Source organism: Pinus tabuliformis, chromosome X (assembly GCF_031772625.1).
Source record: "Pinus tabuliformis cultivar Carrire ecotype Pingquan chromosome X, CPIR1, whole genome shotgun sequence".
Lineage (NCBI taxonomy): Eukaryota > Viridiplantae > Streptophyta > Pinopsida > Pinales > Pinaceae > Pinus > Pinus tabuliformis.
The window spans coordinates 1634381178-1634403355 of NC_142308.1; the positions used below are offsets into that span (position 1 = coordinate 1634381178).

Here is a 22178-nt window from a genome sequence, read left to right on the forward strand (position 1 = left end):
CAACATGACCCTAGGGATCTAGGAACGGCCACGAATCCTTCATGTGTTTGAAAACAGAGTCCTGTTGCCGTAGGACTCCTTCGTTTAACCACCGTTGACCACGGCTTTCCTTAATGAATCCGACTGAACCAATAGGACCTGATCCATGTCCAGGTCATTCCTGATCTGCCCACGTGTCATGTTTTTCTCGATGACACCTGCAACCTAGAGTTTAACAAAAACAGTTGCAGAAAGTGGCTGCATTCCGCAGCTAATGAGCAAAATCTAAGTCAAACAACAAACACAAAAACATAGTTAGAAAATCACTTAAATGCTCTTTTAGAATCAATATGCAATGATCTTTGATAGCTTATGGGGTAATGGTGAGGGGAAAAAGTCTAGGAAAATGTGTAGGAGAGATGTAGTTTCAAAGCTCAACACCTACCTGGTGCTTGATCAGTGCATGCTAGAGTGTTGGACTTTTGTGTTGCTGCTCAAGGAAGTACTTCCTTGTCTTTTTCCTGTGTACATTCTTTTTGCTCCTGTATAGTTGATTGTTTGTTGTTGCTCATGTGTGCAGGTGCTTGATTGATATCTCAGGTGTTGTTGTTGTTGTGGAGTCTTGCTTGGAAGAGAAAGGTGCCCATGGATGATGGTATCATCTCCTCACTCCTGATGGGAAGAAAAACTAGGTTTCAGGTTTATGGTATAGTGGCACAGGTTGCTACAAGAGATCCTGTAGCAGCCCCTTTTTCTTCCTTTTCAAGGGCATTTTTTTTTATAGTGGAGTGCTGGGAAGTAGTGTAGGGGTTGGAGGATGATGGAAAAGGATGATGGGTGAGGATGAGGATGGTGGAAATGGAGGACATGTCCTCTGTGTTTTTTTATTTTTCTCTCTTGTCTGAATGAGAGAGAGCTTAGGGTTGGTATGGGGAGGTGGTGATTTTTTTAAAATCAGGGATGCATGGATGATGGGTGAGTGGCTGGATCAAGTGTAGAGGCCCTAACCAACCTATGACAAGTCATGCAAGATGTTTTTATATCATATTCCTTCCCCTTTAGAATTCCAGGACATCCTATAGCAGTTATAGGACATCTTGTAACAAACTAGAGAGTGCTTAGAAATGGGTTTTTGAGCCTTGAGGATGGATGAGAGTAGTAGGGACCTGGTATACATGGTTGGTATGGAGTGGATGGATGTTGAAATGGAATGGAATTTAAGCATGATTCCCCTGTAGCTCTGCATTTTCCACTGTCTTCAAAACCTACAAAATCACATAATTTATTAATGGACAGGTTGTAGTCCCCTGTCATGGTATTCTCTTTTTTCTTTTTCTTTTTTTTCTTCTCGATTTTTTTGAAGGACACACATACTGCCTCAAAAGAGGTTTTCAACTTGCCTGTCTACTCTGGGCGCCTCAAGGGAGGTTTTCACCCAGGGATCTTTTATTTTTATTTATTTATTTATTTTTCACTCTTGGGCTACCTCAAGGAGTTTTTCAACCCAAGAGTTGGCCTCAGATGCCTCATGGAGGTTTTCATCCAGGTATCTTATTGTTTTTTTTTTTTCACAAATAAAAACAGTATTTAAGAATGTTGTGACTTGGAAGTTAGGACACTTCCAATCACATTCACCTCCTTGCTAATGGTGATGATGAACTCTTCCATGGACAAAGGTTTTCTGTAAGCCTTCAATCTATATCCATTGAAAAGAAAGGGGATACCTTCCTCATCAATGGTCTTGATTTGACTAGCTCCATTGTCATGGAACTTCTCTATTAGGTATGGTCCTAACCACCTTGCCACCGATTTGCCTTTGAAATCCTTGAACCTGTAGTCATATAGCAGATCCCAATCCCTTATCCTTGATGTTCTTGTCATGCCAAACCTTCCTCTGTACTTGGATAACTTCAGTGTGTAGGAGGGCCTACATTCTAAATTCATCCAGACCATTCAACTGGAGCAGCCTCTCATGTTATGCCTTTGTAACATCCAAATCCATATGTGCTGCGATCCTCAAGGTATTGTATTCAAACTCAATGGATAACAGAGTCCTATTTCCATATACCAAGTCATAAGGAGTGAAACCAGTAGTTGTCTTCCAAGTTGTATTATAGGCCCAAGTGGCCTCCACTAATCTATCTGGACAATCCTTTTTGTTGCTGCTCACAACTTTGGTGAGGATGCCTTCTAATTCTCTATTGGTGACCTCTACTTGTCCATTCGCTTGAGGATAATATGCAGTAGAATTTCTGTGCTTTATCCCATGTTGCCTTAAATTTTTTTCGATCAGATGTGATGTGAATTGAGCTCCTTGATTAGTTATTACCTCTTTGGGGTACCCAAATTTGTAAAACACATTTTCCCTCAAGAACTCAATCACTTTCTTCTCTGTTGCTACCTTGATAGCCTTGGTCTCAACCCACTTTGTCAAATAATTAATGCATACAATTATGTACTTTTTCTGCCCTGATGGTGGATCAATTGGCCCAATGAAATCCATTCCCTGCTTGTAAAATGGCTCTAAAACCACCTGAGGTTGCAACGGAATTTCATCCTTGGGAGTAGGTTTCCCGTCCTTTGATACTTATCACATCGACTGGTGTATCTTCTGGCACCTTGGTGAAGAGTGGGCCAGTAGTAGCCAACTTGTAGAACCTTAAAATTTGTCCTCTTGACAACAAAGTGACCTCCACAAGGCCCATCATGGCAGGCTTAAAGGATGTCAAAGACATCCTCTTCCCTGACACATTTCCTCAAAAGTTGACCTGGTCCTAGTTTAAAGAGATTTCACCCAATCCAAGTGAAAGGAACACTCTTCCTCACAATTTTGATCTTCTCTCTGGATGATAGATTTTGGAGGGAATTTTGCAGCAAATAGGTAGTTGGCTATGTCAATAAACCATGGAGAGAGAATTGAAATAGCAAATAGGTGTTCACCTTGCATCTGGTCAGCAACCATCCCTTCTTCACCTGCAGGCAAGCAAGTCTAGACAACAAATTTGCAACTACATTTTCTTTACCTGGCTTGTCAATGCTAGTTAGATCAAAATGCTACAATAGAAGCAACCATCTAATAATTCTAGCATTCACATCAGGCTTGTTCATTAAGTACTTGATAGCAACATGGTCAATATGCACAAAGGTTTGATAACTAGTTATGTAGTGTTTGAATTTGTTCAAGGAATGGACAACAACTAGAAGTTCCTTCTCAGTCACAATGTAATTTAATTTAGCCTTAGACAAATTTTTGCTAATGAAGTAAATGTCATAAGGAAACTTGTCATCTATCTATCATAGAGTTTCTCCTACAACTTTGTCAAATGCACTAGCATGGATGTGGAAAGGAAGAGCCCAATTTGGGCCCTTAAGCATGGGTGTAGTAGTCAATTTGTCCTTCAAGATTTCTAGGGTCTCTTGGCAACTATCTGACCAGCAAAATTCAGGGTCCTTGGCCAACAATCCAAACAATGGTGAGGCTACTTTTCTGAATTCTTTGATAGGCCTCCTATAATATCCATCTAAGCCCAATAAACTCCTAACATCCCTCTGCTTTTGAGGAGTAGGGACCCTTTTTATGATGGAAATTTTATTTGGGTCCACTTGTATTCCCTCCTGAGATAGTGAATGCCCTAGGACAGTCCTTGCATTCATAAAGAATTCACACTTCTCAGGACTAAGCGAGAGGTTCATTTAAATGCACTTCCTTAGGACCTTCCCCAAGTTGGAGAGAGCCTCTAGGAAGTCACACCCATAGGGAGTGAAATCATCCATGTAGATCTCTACAGAGTCATGAACTAGCTCAACAAAGATGCTCAGAACTGCCCTTTGAAAAGTGGTAGGGGCATTACATAATCCAAAAGGAAGGACTCTATAAGCAAAGGCACCCCAAGGGTAGATGAATGTAGCTTTATCTTGTTCCTCTGGGCTGATCTAGATCTAATTATAACCACTGAATCCATCCAGAAAAGAGAAGAATTTCTTCGTTGCACGACCATCCAAGACTTGATCAATGAAAGGTAAAGGGAAATGGTAATTTTTAGTGGCTTTGTTCATCTCTTTGTAATCCACAAAGATCCTCCACCTTCCATTATTCTTTGGGACCAAAACTAGAGGGGACACCCACTCACTATCTGAGATGGGGGTAAATGAACCTTGCATCCAACAATTTCTGCAATTCTTCCTTTACTATGTCTTTAAGGTTTGGGTTCATTCTCCTTTGAGGTTGGCACATTGGTTTGCATCCTTCCTTGATGTAGATGTGGTTGTTTTGAATCATGATTGTTGTTAGACCAAAACCCGTAGGTGTTATTCAATCATCGCATCGTGAGAGATAAGGATCAACGAGAGGCAGTTAGTCCATGTCACAAAACACATGGGGAGCGTTGGTTTATCTAATTTTGAACAATATCCCCCTTGATGTGAGTCGAGTGTGTATCGAACTCGTGACCTACACTCTGATACCACTTGTTGGGAATTACGATTGTCGATAGATTAAAACTCGCAGGTATTAGTCAATGATCGTATCGCCAAACATAAGGATCCATGAGAGGTGGTTAGTCCATGTCACGAAACACACGGGAAGAATTGGTTTATCCAATGTCCAACAATGGTGAGTACACACCTAAGGATGCACTCCCTTCATTTCCTTATAGCTCCAAGCAAAGGCATCTAAGTGTTCTCTCAGCATGTTACACAACTTCTCTTCTTGGTTGGCTGAGAGAGAGAGAGGTTGATCTTCAAATTAGATGAACCAAATTCTACCATTTTGACATGAGTAAGACTTGGTTCCACTAGGAATAACTCAATCCAAGGATTACATTTAGATTCCTTCACAATCTCATCAAGGGGTATGGTGTTGGGGGGCTGGTTCTAGAGGATTTGGTCAATGAGGTCATCTTCATCAGGCTACCCCCCTCCTATGACAACATCTAGGGTATAGATTGGATGGGATGTAGCATGATACACTTCATATTTCTCCTCCTCTCCCAAACATAGGGGCAAGTCATGCTCAAGGGATGTGTTGGGTGATTTAATTGTGAGTTAAATCCCTGTCATTAATTTTCAACCCGGGGTTCATAAACTGATGAGGTATACATGTACTATATGTACTAGGTGGTTATTTATCAGAATAGATTAATCTAATGCAATTAAAACTAATTACAAAATAAATTAAATCAATCTAATCCAAACCAAACCAAAAAAAAGATATTGAAATCACACTTGCATAAAGGAAATCACACCACACTTGCATAAATGAAATCACACCATACTTGCATAATTGAAATCACACCACACATGCATAATTGAAATCACACCACACTTGCATAAATGAAATTACACTTGCTAAATTGAAATCACACTCACAACCGTGCATCGAAATTATAACAAGGAGAGGAACTGCAACCAAGAACGATAAGGCTGATGGGAAAAAGAAAGTTGAAGCTAGATGGGTGAGGAATACTGTTGAAAAAGTGCCTGCATTTGATGCCCTAAAGGAAAAGCAAGTATTGATGGAGGTGAGGTGAAATTTTATGGATGATGGGGCCTCAACCTCTACCGTGCAACCAGCTCATAACGACAACCATGAGAGAGCACCTGTTATGACACAAGAGGTGGATCCAAATACCTTGAAGTCCTTTATGTAGACCTATATGAAGCTATTAAGGAATCAAAATGCCATAAAGGGATTACAAGAGTTGATATATCCTTGTGCATCTAAGGAAGTACGATAGAGCGAGATGCTTGCAGTGAATAACCTGCATAGACACAAGAAGAGAACAGGAAAATAAATGAGTCTTACAACGTAGATTGAAGAGTATGATATGGACGAGGTGATCTTGGATCTGGGGTCTGATGCCAATGTCTTACCAGATAGACGTGGGAATTGATGGGGAAGATGAAGCTGCAATGGTCTACTATTCAGTTGAATATGGAAAATCAACATAAAATCTTACGCCTAGGAAGGTTGCCTAATGTCACAATGGACATCGACAGAGTGTGAACTACCATTGACTTTGATGTAATTGAGATTGTGGATGATAGTAATCCTTACTCCATGCTGCTCGGATTGGATTGGGCATTTTCCAATATGGCTATCATTAATCTAAAGAAAAGGCAGATGATATTCGAAAGCAATAATATGAGAGTTATTGTTCCATTGGATCCATCAGAAGGTGCGAGGTATACAGAGCTTGTCAAAGAAGAGTATGGTGCAGATGACGTTGATCATATCTATCATATCACAACGAAGGAAGAGGAGTGGATCAATCCTACTGCAGATGGGAAGCTGACCTAGGAGCAAGATAGTTCCTTCACTTTGGATTCAGATGAGGAGTTGGAAAACTAGCAGAACAGATTGCATGAAGTATCAACCAGGTGATGTGCAAGAATCACCATAGCAATGTGCTACATGACAGCCGAGGTATGTGATTTACCTATGTATGATGGATTGGGTGATATAAATATGTTCCTTAGGGATTATGAGAGATGGGTACCAGAAGATCAGAGATTGTTAGCTCTGAATCAGGCATTAAGAGCTACTCCTGCCAGATGGTGGGGTGCTCACAAGAATAATATCGCAGATTGGCAAAAATGTAGGAGATTGATGTGGGTAATATTTGGTCTAGTAGACACGCAGCTTGTGGATAAATATGATGGTCAAATTGATCCAAGGGATCATATACATCTTTGTATGGCATCTTGGGAAGACATTCTATGAGAGGAATGGGTGCATGGATTTATACACACACTGAAGACAATCTCGAAGAACTGATATTTGGAGACTAAACTTCGACATGGCACTGCAAGCTAGATGGAGATGGTGGATGGATTTATGATGACGTTCAGATTTGAAGATGATTGTCCACATATAGATGCAACCTTCAATATAGTCAAGAAGAAGATTTTTGAAAATGAAGTTTTGGTTATCTAGAAACCTGATTGGGCCGCGCAGATCATAGATGTGATAGAATGTTATTATCTCAATGCGGAAGAGGACAAAGATCCTCACAACCTTGATATCAAGGAGTCAGAAGGACATCACGAAGTGAGTGGGCATGAAATAGAGATGTCAGATATAACACAACCACTAAAAACGAAGAAAATAGATACAGGGACAGAAGCTGAACAAAAGTATGCGACCATAGGAGATTACTAGGACGAAGACACTGTCAGTAAGATAAAAAACTTGTTGCATGAATATCAAGAGTTGTTTGCTTCTAAATTTTCAGATATGAAAGGCATTCTAGGGGATTTGGGAGTTATGAGGATTCCTCTGAAGCCTGATGCAAAGCCTATTAAGTAGAGGCCTTATAGACTAAACCCAAAATATAAGGAAAAGGTAAAAGAAGAATTGGACAAGATGCTAGCAGCGGGGATAATTGAACCTGTCGAAGAGTCTGAATGGGTAAGTCCCATGGTAGTTCAGGAGAAGAAGGTGAAAGGGGAAATTAGAATCTGTGTGGACTTAAGGAATTTGAATGATGCATGCCTGCATGACCCTTTTCCCACCCCATTTATAGATGAAGTGTTGGATAATGTAGGAGGACAATAGGTTTACTCTTTTATAGAGGGCTTCTCAAGATATCACTAGATCAGAATTGCACCAAAAGATAGACATAAAACAACATTTTCTGCAGAGTGGGGGTCCAATCAGTACACAGTGATTTCATTTGGATTGAACAATGTGCCTGCCATTTTTTCTAGAGTTGTAATTGCATCTTTCAAGGAGTATGTACACAAGTTTCTGGAAGTTTACTTTGAAGATTGGACAATGTCCAGACTATTAAAAAAGCACATGGCGAGCTTAAGATTGATGTTGGATACGTGTAGGCAGTGTCAAATATCATTGAAATTGAAGAAGTGCATCTTCTGTGTGCCATTTGGAATATTGTTGGGACATGTGGTTTGTAAACAAAGATTGATGGTGGACTCGATGAAGATCGTAGTCATTGTGAACCTGCCAGCTCTGAAAATAGTAAGACAACTGCGTACAAAGATAAGACACACGGGATACTACAGGAAGTTTATTAAAGGGTACGCATAGATAACTGCGCTGATGGAGAAGTTTCTAAAGAAGGATGCGACCTTCCAGTGGGATGAAGAATTCCAGAAGATCCTGGACGTGTTGAAAGAAAAGATGGTAACTGCGGCAATTCTAGTTTTCTTAGATTGGAAGAAAGAGTTTCATGTGCACGTTGATGCATATTGCATAACATTGGGTATAATATTAGCGCAGCGAGGGGCAGGAGATATTGATCATCCTATAGCATTTGCAAGTAGGAAGCTGTCTAAGGCATAAAAGAGTTATAGTACGATAGAAAGGGAGGGGTTGGCTATGGTGTACGCACTACAAAAGTTCAGACATTACTTGTTGGGAGGACACTTTAAGATGTTCACATATCATTCCATGCTGAAGTATTTAGTGAATAAGCTTGTTTTAGGAGGGAAGATCTGTCAATGGTTGTTATTATTCCAAGAATATGATTTCGAAGTTATAGTGAATCCAAGAAGATTGAATGTTGGGCCTGATCATCTATCCAGGATAGAGACAGGAGAAGAACTTAAGAGTCTTGAAGATAACCTGCCCAATGCACAATTGTTTGCAATTAAAGTCGCAGATGATCACTTTGCAGATATTATCCAGTTTTTTTCCACAGGAATGGCGCCCATGGAGTACACTACAAAGAAAAAGAAGGAATTGGTGGTTCAAGCAGCTGAATTTTCATTAATTGCGGGACACTTGTATAAAATGGGACAGGATGAAGTATTGCGAAGATATGTCCCTGAGCATGAAAGACAGAGCATTCTAGTAGAAGCTCATGGAGGAGTCGCAGGTGGCCATTATGTAGGAAAAGCCATTGTGCAAAAGATTATGAGAGCTGGACTATGGTGGCCTACAATACATAAGGATGCAAAGGACTATTGCCAAGTATGTGATGTATGCCAAAGGATAGGAAAGTCATCTAGAAGAGATGAAATGCCTCAAGTACCACAAGTGAAATTACAGGCTTTTGACAAATGGGAAATTGACTTTGTTGGACCAATTAGTCCACTAGGGAAAAAGACTGGTGCAAGATATATCATCACCGCGGTGGATTATTTGACAAGGTGGGCCGAGGTGAAGCTAGTGAAGGATTGCAGCACAAAAACCACTACGAAGTTTATCTTTGAATATATATTATCCAGATTTGGTTGTCCAAAGATCTTGATGAGCAATTAGGGGACACACTTTTTGAATAAGACAATTGAAGCACTAACTAAGGAATTTCTCAGGTTTACCATTAGAAGAGAACCCCTTACCGGGGATATTTAAGACACATTAGTTGGGGCCATATATTGTCAACAACATTATAGATGGTGGAGTTGTTCAACTCGCAGAGTTGTTCAACTCATGAAGTTGAATGGAAAAATGATTCCTGGGCGAGTTAACAGTAATAGACTGAAGATATATAGGGACGATTATGTCCCTGGATCGTCGCACTGAAAATTGAAGGGGAGAAAGTCTTAATGCCACTTGCAGTTGAAAGTGGGCACGAGACTATAAAATACTATGCAAGAAGGGACCTCGTCGAAGGAAGAATAATGTGGGGTACTTAGGAGTATGGCAAAGTTCGAGGGAGTTGCGATGAAGAAGAGATGACTGCGCCAAAGAAGAAATCTAACGAAGTTAGCCAGAAATATGACCTTCGGAAGGAAAAAGGGTATCATTATTTTTTTTTAATATTGAAGGGCGCAGTAGAAAAGCATTTATGAAGCACAACTAGATGTATCTAGCACATACTTGCATTAATGAATCAAATCTAGAGCCAATCATGAGTTTGGAAATTCAAAATTGTTATAAAAACTGCATCATACGCCACATTTTACACTTATTTCTTGGAGAGATCAGAAATTGCACCTAAGTAAAGAAGACTTATTACATGCTTGAGAGGAGCTCAGAAGAGTTGGTCAGGATATTTAAGAAGAAGGGGCTAGCTAGTATTATGGAGTAAAAAGTAGGAAAGATCGAAGGAGCAAATGTGCCTATGTCCCCGACGCGTTTAAGGTTGCCAAGAAAGGTGCCTGTGCAACTATAGTTGCAGCCATAGAAGATGAAGGAGAAGAGACCAGCTGAGGTCTCTGCAGCAGAATTGAGAACATCACCATGAAAGAAGACACAGAAGGAAGTGTAGTCAAAAAACACGGAGGATAAGGGAAAAAAGCCCATGCAGAAAGGGAAGAAACCCGTACAACAAGAAGGAACCCAGCAGGTCCATGACAATGAAGAAGAAGCCAAGTTCCATAAGAAGGAGATGGAGGATGTGGAGATTCCCTCTGTGCTCCTAGCATATATTCCACCGAGAAAGCTGGGCGCAATGCTCGTAAAGGATCCAAAAGAAGGAAAATTTGATACATATATGCCATTGTTGCTAGAAGAGGTGTCGTTCGAAGGATAAGTGTTGGGGAAGATTCCCTAACTCAAAATGGAAGACTATGATTTCAACGGCAGAAGTAAATACCCGTAGTTCGTGTCCAGTAGGTACCTGAACAAATTTCACTACCTGGAGAGAGGAGTTACGAGATTAGAGCCGCAACAATGGGTTGCGAGAGTGGGGAGAGCAGGAATTATGAACATGCTGAATATGCCACACTTCGGTCGAAGCCCATTCAACACAAATTGCATGTGACAACTCCTCATACTAGTGCATGATGATTATATTTGGCTAGGATGAGGATCCCAATTGATTAAATGCTCATTAGAGGAATAACAACATTGCCATACCAAGGAAATGACCTTGCTGATGAATTCGTGGATAAAAACAAAGACAAAGAAACAACCCAGATGATGAAAGACAAGTTTGGGTTGGTGAAGAAATCCTGCAGCTATAAGATAAATTCTATCGAAGATCAGGGTGTGCGCTTTGCCACACATATCCTAGCGGGGAAGATTATGATGAAGTGTAGGGCCAATGAGGTGCCTGTAGCAGTGGTATCATTGGTAGAGCAACATAGAAGGAGTCCAGTTCAACTGGGCTTCTTATTTATGCAAGGAATTTTTTATGGATTGCAAGGAGGCAAAGGAAGAAGGAAATACCTTCCACTATACTTGGCTATTGATTCTTATTATGCTTATTGCATGGAAGGAGTCAGAAGATTGTCAATTTCCAACTATGGAGGTAGATGTGTGTGAAGCAGTGAGGTATGCTTCGCTATGGTTTACAAAGGAGCCAACTTGTGCAACTGAGAATCAAATATTTTTTGTGTTGATGCAGATGGATTTACATACGGTGGAAAATTAGTATCCTAGACTGTCACCGTGCCTATACAAGTAGTACTATCATATAACGGAGTTTAAGGCAGACTTTCACATGGAATATGTGAAAGAGATCAAGGACCCAACAGAGACATGTCATCCATTGTCATATCAATTAACAAAAGATGACCTCCTTGAGATAGTGCAAAGTTGGTCGGAGGAATGGATGACTCCACCTGGTGGAGCGGTTGGAGGAGATAGAGCATAGAGAGGTACCTCGCAGGGTGTGTGATCTGAATTTGAAACTACTTGTAAATGCTTAGCAAGGTATTCAATTCAGTAAACATACATGTTTAAGTGATGTACATGTCTTGCAATTAAAAACAAATGAGTTTTTTCGCTGTTTATGACCCTTTTATGTGTAGTAGAATTAATTCATTTCTCTGTTTAACATAATAAAACATATTTATTCAGGAAAATAACTCAAACACAGATGCAAAAGAAGCTGATAACGCAGCTCACCCCTCCTGGGCTACATCTGCCGGGTTTAAGGCTCCCAAATGGGCATGTCCGTGATTTGATTAAAAGCTCAAAATGATTGTACATCTAAATAAAAGCCTCTACAGGAAAAATAGACTGTAAAAATGGATTCAGAACACTCAAATTCATCAAGATTGACTACTAGTTCACCTCCAATGGGTACTTGCAACCCAATACAACTCTCACAATGCTGGGTCCTAGTGGCTCCTAGAACTTCCATGGAGCAAATACACCTGCAAACGACCTCTGATTGCTCTCTAACGTGTGCCAATGGCTTCAAAATCATCTCAATACTCAAAATCAAAAAAAAAATTCGTCCAAAAAGGACTTTCCTAGCCAAATTTATGGCTCATTGAAGATTTCCTCCAATTTGGCCTAGAATCACTCCAGCTAACTGTAGTGGAAGTTCAGTTTGTTGGACACAGATTGTCATTGATGTCAATATGGCAATATTCAAGAGGAGGAGACAGAGCATATCGGAGCCAAGAGGAGCAAATGGAGCCAAGAGGAGCAGACCAAGCCAGAGGAGCCACATTGGAGCAAAGAGGAGCTATAGGAGGAGCCACATATATATATGCCATATATATGCCAAGAGGAGCCACATTGGAGCAAAGAGGAGCTATAGGAGGAGCCACATATATATATGCCATATATATGCCAAGAGGAGCAGAACTCATATAGATATGTTATCGGGCTTGTAAAACCCATGTATGCATGCTTTAACATTATCGGCGGTTAAAAATCTTATATATATGCATTCACAACTATCGGCGGGCACATATTACAAACACACTATCGGCGGAGAAGTTTATATATAAAGGCATATATATATATATATATATATATATCGGCGACATCGCTAATCGGCGGTTCAGCTATGTGCCACCACTGAAACCTCCGATTGCGATAATAATGCGGACCCGATGCAGAATTATGTTATGGTTGAATGCTATATCGCATCCGCCCATCGCAACAACACACAAAGGCATGACACTCTCCCGATCGCCGATTGCGATAAGGCTGCGGACCCAACGGGAATATAGACTGTGGCTTAATATCATATCGCATCCGCAGTGATCGCAAGTCATAAGGGATGGCGCTATAATCTGCCGATTGCGATAGAGGCATGGACCCGATGGACTTATTAAAAACAATCTATAATATATCGCATCCAGAATGTCGGAACTGTTCAAGGTGCAAGCTCCGAAATCCGGAGCCGAAACTATTATCAAGTGAAGTGTAAAACCATATCGGGTCCGCAGAACTCTTGTATCGCATCGGAGCAGCGGAGGTAGCGATCGCCGAAATCGTCCGGAGCCGAAATTATATAGAGGATGGTTGAATGGGAGATCGGGTCCACAAACCCGTTCTGTTATAACAATCCCGCTGATACGAATCCGCCGATATGACGGATCCGAAACCAGTATAGAAGGGAGTCTAAAAGAGCATCGGGTCCGCTCCTCATCGGAGGTCAGGCCTTAAGAGTTTTTGTTATGGTTGCGAAATCCGGACCCGCCGATAATTGTAAAGGCGGGTGCATAATAATTGAAGTCCGGCATTTGAATTAGAGCGGGGGTTTATAATGTTTTCCGTGTATTATATGATACATGGCCGCGGGGTTAAGATATATATTAAAGCCTGTGTGATGGTTGATTAAAGGCTCGGTTGGTGGCTTCCGATGGTTGATTAAAACGCTCGGGTGGTGGCTTCCGATGGTTGATTAAAACGCTCTGGTGGTTGATTATTGATAGAAAGCGCCGAATAAAAGGTGGCTTCCGATGGTCGATTAAAGCGCTCGGTGATGGTTGATTAAAGGCTCGGTTCGTGGCTTCCGATGGGTGATTAAACGCCTCCGATAAAGCCTGTAAGGTATTAACCACAGGTCAAGGGCCGAGTTTTATTTAAGAAAGGGGAGTTTGGGTTTGTTCTACTCAGATTTTTGAACACGTGTATAGACAGAAGAAGCAAAGGAATGGAAGCCGAAGTGTCAAAGTGATCAAGTGAGGAGGAAGCTAAAGAGCCAGCATGTAAGAGGAAACGAATGGACAGGGGCATGGAGCATATAAAAGCAGCAAAAACAGAGAACTGCAGGGTTGTTGGTGGATGGCATAACTTGAGCATGAGATAGTGGAAGCAGCAGAAGAAAAGGGGGCAGCAAAAGCAGTGGAAGCTGAAAAGAGCGCAACAGCACACCAGTGTATACCAAAGAGGTTGGAGCCTCAGAATTGAAAAGGATTGAAGTCCTTGGGAGTTGGTGCTCCTAAATCCAAGATTGGTGTCTTGGCAAAATAGAGTTGGTGCTCAGGAGGTTGGAGCCTCACCAAAGTCCAAGTTGGAGCTTGGCAACCAATTGTGACATTCTATTTATTGTATTTATTTTACTGCACAGTTATATTAATAAAAGCATTTATTCCTGCTGTTCATTTTGTGTTCTGAACATATATGATTTAACTAGTAAAACAATAGTGAGAAAAAGAAATACTGATTCACCCCCCTCTCAGTATTTCCAACAATTGGTATCAGAGCAGGCTTCTTCATTCTAGCCTAACAGCTTGAAGAAGGATCAACAACCATGATGAGAAATCATGAAGCATCAGGAAAACCTCCTCTGTTCGATGGCACTAACTTTGGTTTTTGGAAGAAAAGAATGACTTACTATTTAATGTCCCTTGGACCTGAAGTCTGGCATTTTTGTCAAACTGAATACCAAGCGACTTCCACTCTTCCAATAGACCAAGACGAGAGGAAAGCCTACATTGCAAATGCAAAGGCCATGAACTCCATCACTAGTGGAATCACTGATTCCGAGTTTACAAAAATCATGCACTGTAACTCTGCCAAAGAAATGTGGGAGAAGCTAGTTAGTTTGTACGATGGAGACTCAAAAGTAAAAAAGGCAAAGCTTCAAACTCACAGAAGACAATTTGAAAGTTTGAAGATGGAAGAGGAAGAAGATATTGCAGCATACCTCCTCCGAGTAGCTGAAGTGGTAAATTCCCTGAAAGGATTGGACGAAAAGGTTGAAGAAAGTACTATTGTACAAAAGGTATTAAGGTCCCTTCCAGACAGATTTGACTCCAAAATAAGTGCTATAGAAGAATCAAAGGATCTTGACACCCTCAAAATGGATGAACTCCATGGAATTCTCACTGCCTATGAAATGAGGAAAGGTGGACCTAGCTCCAAAGATGCAGCATTCAAGGCCTCAAAGTCAAAGAAAGGGAAAGAAAGGAATGACTGTAGTGATGAGTCAGATGTGGAATCCGAATTGGCTCAATATGTACGAAAGCTGAAGAGAGGATCTAAGCTTAAAGGCAAGTATCCTCTTATCTGTTTTAAATGTGGTAAAATAGGTCATTATGCAGCAAAATGTCCCCATAAACATGACAGTGATGATGAAAGAAATTCTAAAAGAATGACATACAAAAAGAAAGGGTTCAATAAGAAAAATCTTCTCTCCAAGCAAGATGAGTCTGATGAGGATGAGTTTATGGTCATCAAAAAGAAATCAGATGAGGAAAGTGATCATGATGAAAGCCAAGAAGCATTATTCATGGCACTCACAGATGATGATGACTCGGAGCAAGAAGGAAATTTGGATGAACTATTAATAAGTGCCATTGAAGAGAACGAGAAACTACGGAACAAAATTATCTCTCTCAAAGTGGAAAACAAGGAAATAAGAAGGAGAGAAGATCTCTTGGAAACAAAGCTTAAGGAAAAAGAAGAGACTTGTGAAGAACGTGAGGCCGTAGTAGTATCTCTGAGAAAGGAGTTGGAGCAAATTAAAAAGGGCTGTAAAATCTCTCAAATACTTGATACTATTATGAAAAATCAAAAACCTCAACATGATAAGTCTGGAATAGGTTTCAAGGGAGAATCCTCAAGCACTAAGAATAATGCGAAAATCTATGTCGATGCACTTTCCTGCAACCCAAACGATGAAAAAGTATCTTATCAAAAGTGCATCCTAGATTCCAAGAATCAAGAAAGAGTTATTCCAAAGAAGAATATGGAGTCGAATCATGGACACTACAGCAAATACAAACCTGTACTTCACCAAGGGCCCATCAAAAATCCAAAGGACGAGGGAGGAGTAATTCTCAGAAAGGAAGGCGAATTAAACCGTGGTTGCTTCAAAACCATATTTCTTGGACACTGTTTTCACTGTAAAAACTTCGGTCACCAAGCTAGACACTGCATGGCTCGCAGAAGTGAAAAGACAATGCAAAAGGACCGAGTAATCAACTCATATGCTCCCAAAAGACAGGGACAAATCAAAACCTTCAATTCATTCGATCCCTTGACTAAATTTGATCTGACTTGCTCTTTTTGCTACAATAATGGACACTATGAACAAAACTGCCCACTCAAAGGAAGAAAGACGAGTAGCAAGATCTCTGCAATGGACAAATGTGGCCTGGCTCTATTTGCACAAAATAATGGAAACCAGTGGTTTGTGGATAGTGGATGCTCCAGACACATGACAGGAGACAAAAGGAAATTTATCTCACTGAGCAAAAAAGAAGGGAATGTGTCCTTTGGAAGCGGAACTGGCAAAATTGCAGGAAGAGGAACAGTTACTCTGATCAATGGAAAAGGAAAAGCTCAAGATGCTCTGTTGGTTCACGGACTCAAACACAACCTTCTGAGTGTTAGCCAAATTTGTGATCAAGGACACAAGGTTGTCTTCAGCACCAAAGACTGTGAAATAAGGAACTCTGTCTCTGGGAAACTTGTGGCAAAAGGAGTAAGAACACCAGACAATATTTACGTTCTGAACAAGATTCAGGAGAACAAATGCTACTTGAGTCAGGCAGATGAGAGTTGGTTGTGGCACATGAGACTTGGACATACCAGCTTCGAAAATCTGGTCAATATCAGCAAAATCAAAGCTGTACAAGACATCCCAAGGTTGTCCAAACCAAAGCAAGCGGTGTGTGGTCCATGTCAACATGGAAAACAGACCAAAACCAGCCACAAGACAAAGGAACACTGTACATCAAAGCCCTTGGAGATCATCCATGCTGATGTGTGTGGGCCAACTAGAAATCAAGCACTCCAAGGAGAAAGGTACTTTGTGTTATTTGTTGATGATTATACTAGAATGATGTGGATATATTTCATAAAGTATAAATCTGAAACTTTTGAGTGTTTTAAGAATCTAAAAGCCCTTATAGAAAACGAAAAAGATTCAAAAATTAAGTGTCTCAGAACAGACAGAGGAGGAGAATTCACATCAAACGAGTTTAGTGAGTTCTGCAATATTCATGGAATTAAAAGGGAATTCTCGGCTGCCAGAACACCTCAGCAAAATGGGGTAGTTGAAAGACGAAACCGAACTGTCCAAGAAATGGCAAGAACCATGCTATTAGTAGCAGACCTACAACCTAAATTATGGAGGGAAGCAGTAGGGACAGCTGTCTATACATTGAATCAGACTCAATTAAGACCAAATTGTGACAAAACTCCTTATGAGCTATGGAAAGGAAGACCTGATTCGGTGAAGTACTTCAAAATATTTGGAAGCAAGTGCTTCATAAAAATAAATGATGGTTCACCTGGAAAATTTGATTCTCGGGTTGATGAGGGGATATTTCTTGGATACTCTCCACGGAGCAAGGCTTACAAGTGCTACAATTTTCGACTGAAGAAAATAGTGGAAAGCATCGATGTTAAGGTTGATGAAGATCTTCCAGAAAAGGAAATTGAAGAACAGGAAGATGAATTTCTCACTGAAGAAGAAGAATCTAAAGAAGAAGAGATAGATGATGAATAAGAAGAAGAGGAAAGAGAACCGTCTCATACTCTTTCAAAGATGAAGTATGTAGAAAGATACCATCCAGAAGAACAGATCATTGGCGATAAAGATGAAGGTGTGCAGACCAGAAGAAGGATAACAACCTCACCCAAGAGAAATGCCATTGCCCTCCTATCTATGATAGAACCAGAAACATTCACAGAAGCAAGTAAGGATCCTCATTGGGTAAAAAAAATGGAAGAAGAAATGTCCCAAATTGAGAAGAACAAGACATGGGAGCTGGTACCTCATCCGAAGGACAAAAACATAATAGGAACCAAATGGGTGTTCAAAAATAAAATGAATGAGGAAGGACAGGTTATCAGAAACAAGGCAAGACTTGTTTGCAAAGGCTATTCGCAAATTGAAGGAGTTGACTTTGAAGAGACGTTTGCACCAGTGGCCCGTATGGAAGCTATCAGGATGTTTTTAGCATTTGCTTGCTCGAAAGGATTCAAAATCTATCAAATGGAAGTGAAATCAACATTTCTAAATGGGGAACTCAAGGAGGAAGTCTACATGGAGCAACCATAAGGTTTTGATTTGACAGCAGGAAAGGACCTAGTATGTAAGTTGAAAAAGGCTTTGTATGGGCTGAAACAAGCTCCTAGAGCTTGGTATGCAAGATTGGATAACTATCTCCAACAACAAGGCTTCAAAAAGGGAGTTGCTGGAAGCAATCTATACATAAAGACAGATCAAGGTAAGTTACTAGTTGCTCTTGTTTATGTCGATGATCTGATTTTTGCTAGTAATAATGATGAAATGAGCCATGAATTTTCTCAAAGCATGGCAAAATAATTTGAGATGTCAATGATAGGTGAACTATCCCACTTCCTTGGACTTCAAGTATCTCAAACCAGAGCAAGATTGTATATATCTCAAGCCAAATATCTAAAAGACATGCTCAAAAAATATGGAATGGAGGACTGTGCACCCATGAGCACCCCCATGACCACAAACTGCAAACTGAGCAAAGATGATGACTCCCCTCTAGCAGATGCAACTCATTACAGGTCAATGATTGGAGCCCTCCTATACTTAACAGCTACACGACCTGACATAATGCAAGCAGTAGGAATGGTGGGAAGATTTCAATCGGCTCCCAAACAATCTCATTTATTAGCTGTAGAAAGAATTCTCAGATATTTGAAGGGAACTTCTGATTTTGGTCTCTGGTACCCAAAGAGTTCAACATTGACTGTAAATGCATACACTGATGCTGATTGGGCTGGAAATATAGATGATCGGAAAAGTACTAGTGGAAATGCATTCTTCCTAGGAGACTGTTTGGTATCCTGGCTCAGCAAAAAACAGTCGTCCATATCGTTATCCACAACCAAAGCCGAGTAAATTGCTGCAGCAGACTGTTGTACTCAGATACTATGGATGAAGGAAGCGCTAAAGGATGTAAACATATGTACAGATCAACCAATTACTGTTTATTGTGACAACACTAGTGCTATCAGTCTCAGTAAAAATCCAGTGATGCACTCAAGAACCAAACATATACCAATCAAGTATCATTTCCTCCGTGAGCAAGTAGCTGAACAAAACATCGCTCTGGAATATATAAGTACTAAGGAGCAGATAGCTGATATTTTCACTAAACCTCTTCCTCGGGAAGCATTCGAACACATGCGACAAAAGATGGGGGTTATTCCTTTATCATCACTCAAGTCTATTCATAAAGATGCAGCAGGACAGGGGGAGCAACTTGATAGGGGGAGTTCGTATGCATTCCTTTGCCATTGATGTTAAAGGGGGAGAGAGCAGAAGAATATTGCCATCAATAACAAAGGGGGAGATTGTTGGACACAGATTGTCATTGATGTCAATATGGCAATATTCAAGAGGAGGAGACAGAGCATATCGGAGCCAAGAGGAGCAGACCAAGCCAGAGGAGCCACATTGGAGCAAAGAGGAGCTATAGGAGGAGCCACATATATATATGCCATATATATGCCAAGAGGAGCCACATTGGAGCAAAGAGGAGCTATACGAGGAGTCGCATATATATATGCCATATATATGCCAAGAGGAGCAGAACTCATATAGATATGTTATCGGGCTTGTAAAACCCATGTATGCATGCTTTAACATTATCGGCGGTTAAAAATCTTATATATATGCATTCACAACTATCGGCGGGCACATATTACAAACACACTATCGGCGGAGAAGTTTATATATAAAGGCATATATATATATATATATATATATATATATATAGATATATCGGCGACATCGCTAATCAGCGGTTCAGCTATGTGCCACCACTGAAACCTCCGATTGCGATAATAATACGGACCTGATGCAGAATTATGTTATGGTTGAATGCTATATCGCATCCGCCCATCGCAACAACACACAAAGGCATGACACTCCCCCGATCACCGACTGCGATAAGGCTGCAGACCCGACGTGAATATAGACTGTGGCTTAATATCATATCGCATCCGTAGTGATCACAAGTCATAAGGGATGGTGCTATAATCTGCCGATTGCGATAGAGGCATGGACCCGATGGACTTATTAAAAACAGTCTATAATATATTGCATCTAGAATGTCGGAACTGTTCAAGGTGCAAGCTCCAAAATCCGGAGTCGAAACTATTATCAAGTGGAGTGTAAAACTATATCGGTTCCGCAGAACTCTTGTATCGCATCGGAGCAGCAGAGGTAGCGATCGCTGAAATCGTCCGGAGCCGAAATTATATAGAGGATGGTTGAATGGGAGATCGGGTTCGCAAACCCGTTCTGTTATAACAATCCCGCCGATACGAATCCGCCGTTATGATGGATCTGAAACCAGTATAGAAGGGAGTCTAAAAGAGCATTGGGTCCGCTCCTCATCAGAGGTCAGGCCTTAAGAGTTTTTGTTATGGTTGCGAAATCCGGACCTGCCGATAATTGTAAAGGCGGGTGCATAATAATTGAAGTCCGGCATTTGAATTAGAGTGGGGGTTTATAATGTTTTCCGTGTATTATATGATACATGGCCGCGGGGTTAAGATATATATTAAAGCCTGTGTGATGGTTGATTAAAGGCTCGGTTGGTGGCTTCCGATGGTTGATTAAAACGCTCGGGTGGTGGCTTCCGATGGTTGATTATTGATAGAAAGCGCCGAATAAAAGGTGGCTCCGATGGTCGATTAAAGCGCTCGGTGATGGTTGATTAAAGGCTCGGTTGGGGGCTTCCGATGGGTGATTAAATGCCTCCGATAAAGCCTGTAAGGTATTAACCACAGGTCAAGGGCCTAGTTTTATTTAAGAAAGGGGAGTTTGGGTTTGTTCTACTCAGATTTTGGAACACGTGTATAGACAGAAGAAGCAAAGGAATGGAAGCCGAAGTGTCAAAGCGATCAAGTGAGGAGGAAGCCAAAGAGCCAGCATGTAAGAGGAAACGAATGGACAGGGGCATGGAGCATATAAAAGCAGCAAAAACAGAGAACTGCAGGGTTGTTGGTGGATGGCATAACTTGAGCATGAGATAGTGGAAGCAGCAGAAGAAAAGGGGGCAGCAGAAGCAGTGGAAGCTGAAAAGAGCGCAGCAGCACACCAGTGTATACCAAAGAGGTTGGAGCCTCAGAATTGAAAAGGATTGAAGTCCTTGGGAGTTGGTGCTCCTAAATCCAAGATTGGTGTCTTGGCAAAATAGAGTTGGTGCTCAGGAGGTTGGAGCCTCACCAAAGTCCAAGTTGGAGCTTGGCAACCAATTGTGACATTCTATTTATTGTATTTATTTTACTGCACAGTTATATTAATAAAAGCATTTATTCCTGCTGTTCATTTTGTGTTCTGAACATATATGATTTAACTAGTAAAACAATAGTGAGAAAAAGAAATACTGATTCACCCCCCTCTCAGTATTTCCAACACAGTTAGCTCCGCCAATTATGGCGGGATCCCCCAAATTTGGCGGTGCGCCAAAAATCCCGCTAGACTAACCGTAATGGTTTGCTGGAACTACAGTTATATTAACTACCATGTGAACAGTCGGCGGTTTAAACTCGGAGTTAGTTCCGAACCATTAAATTAACGTTAAACGAAACTGTATGTTAACTCCAGATTTCTTGCATGTGAACGCCAACTCTTAAGCAGTGACCGTTGTTTATGGCGCCGACGGTTATGGCAAGGCCCACGGTTCTGAGGGAGAGGTCACATATACATGGGGGCTGACCCTTAGGGGCTGGCCCCACCCTTAAACAAACTTAAACTTTAAGACAAGTTTGTTCCGCATTTTAAACAAGTACGGCGCTCATGGTTCAACGGTAAAGCGCAGGAGTGTTATAAGTCAGGTCGCGTGTTCAAACCTCTTCGTTGCCAACATTTTAACGCATGCCAAACAATTGAGCTGACGTCATGATGATGTCACCCGAGCCACGTGGCAGCCTCCGAGACTGCCACGTGGCAACTTGCCATTCGCTGCCCAAAATGGAATATTCTATTTTATTTTTTTTGGGAACAAATTCAAAATTACAGTGTTATTGGGCAATTCTTCTTTTTGGCATAAATTCCTTATATGGAGACCGTTTTTCGAACCGTTCGTGGCGCCGAAATCAGGAGGACGAGATCTATCCGGTCGTTTAGGTTCGACACACTTTTGAACACTTTGAAATT

The 22178-nt window shown here is 41.0% G+C and overlaps 1 protein-coding gene across 1 annotated transcript; it reads left to right on the plus strand.

Moving 5' to 3' along the window:
- Positions 1–8371: 8371 nt before the first annotated feature.
- LOC149146288 (uncharacterized) lies at positions 8372–9202 on the plus strand. Its single transcript, XM_089452713.1, has one exon. The coding sequence runs from the start codon at positions 8372–8374 to the stop codon at positions 9200–9202; it is 831 nt and encodes a 276-aa protein (XP_089308839.1).
- The last annotated feature ends 12976 nt before the right edge of the window (positions 9203–22178 follow it).

What these genes read in the sequence shown, in the direction of transcription:
- LOC149146288 (XM_089452713.1), top strand. Translation starts at nt 8,372, where the DNA reads ATGTTCACATATCATTCCATGCTGAAGTATTTAGTGAATAAGCTTGTT.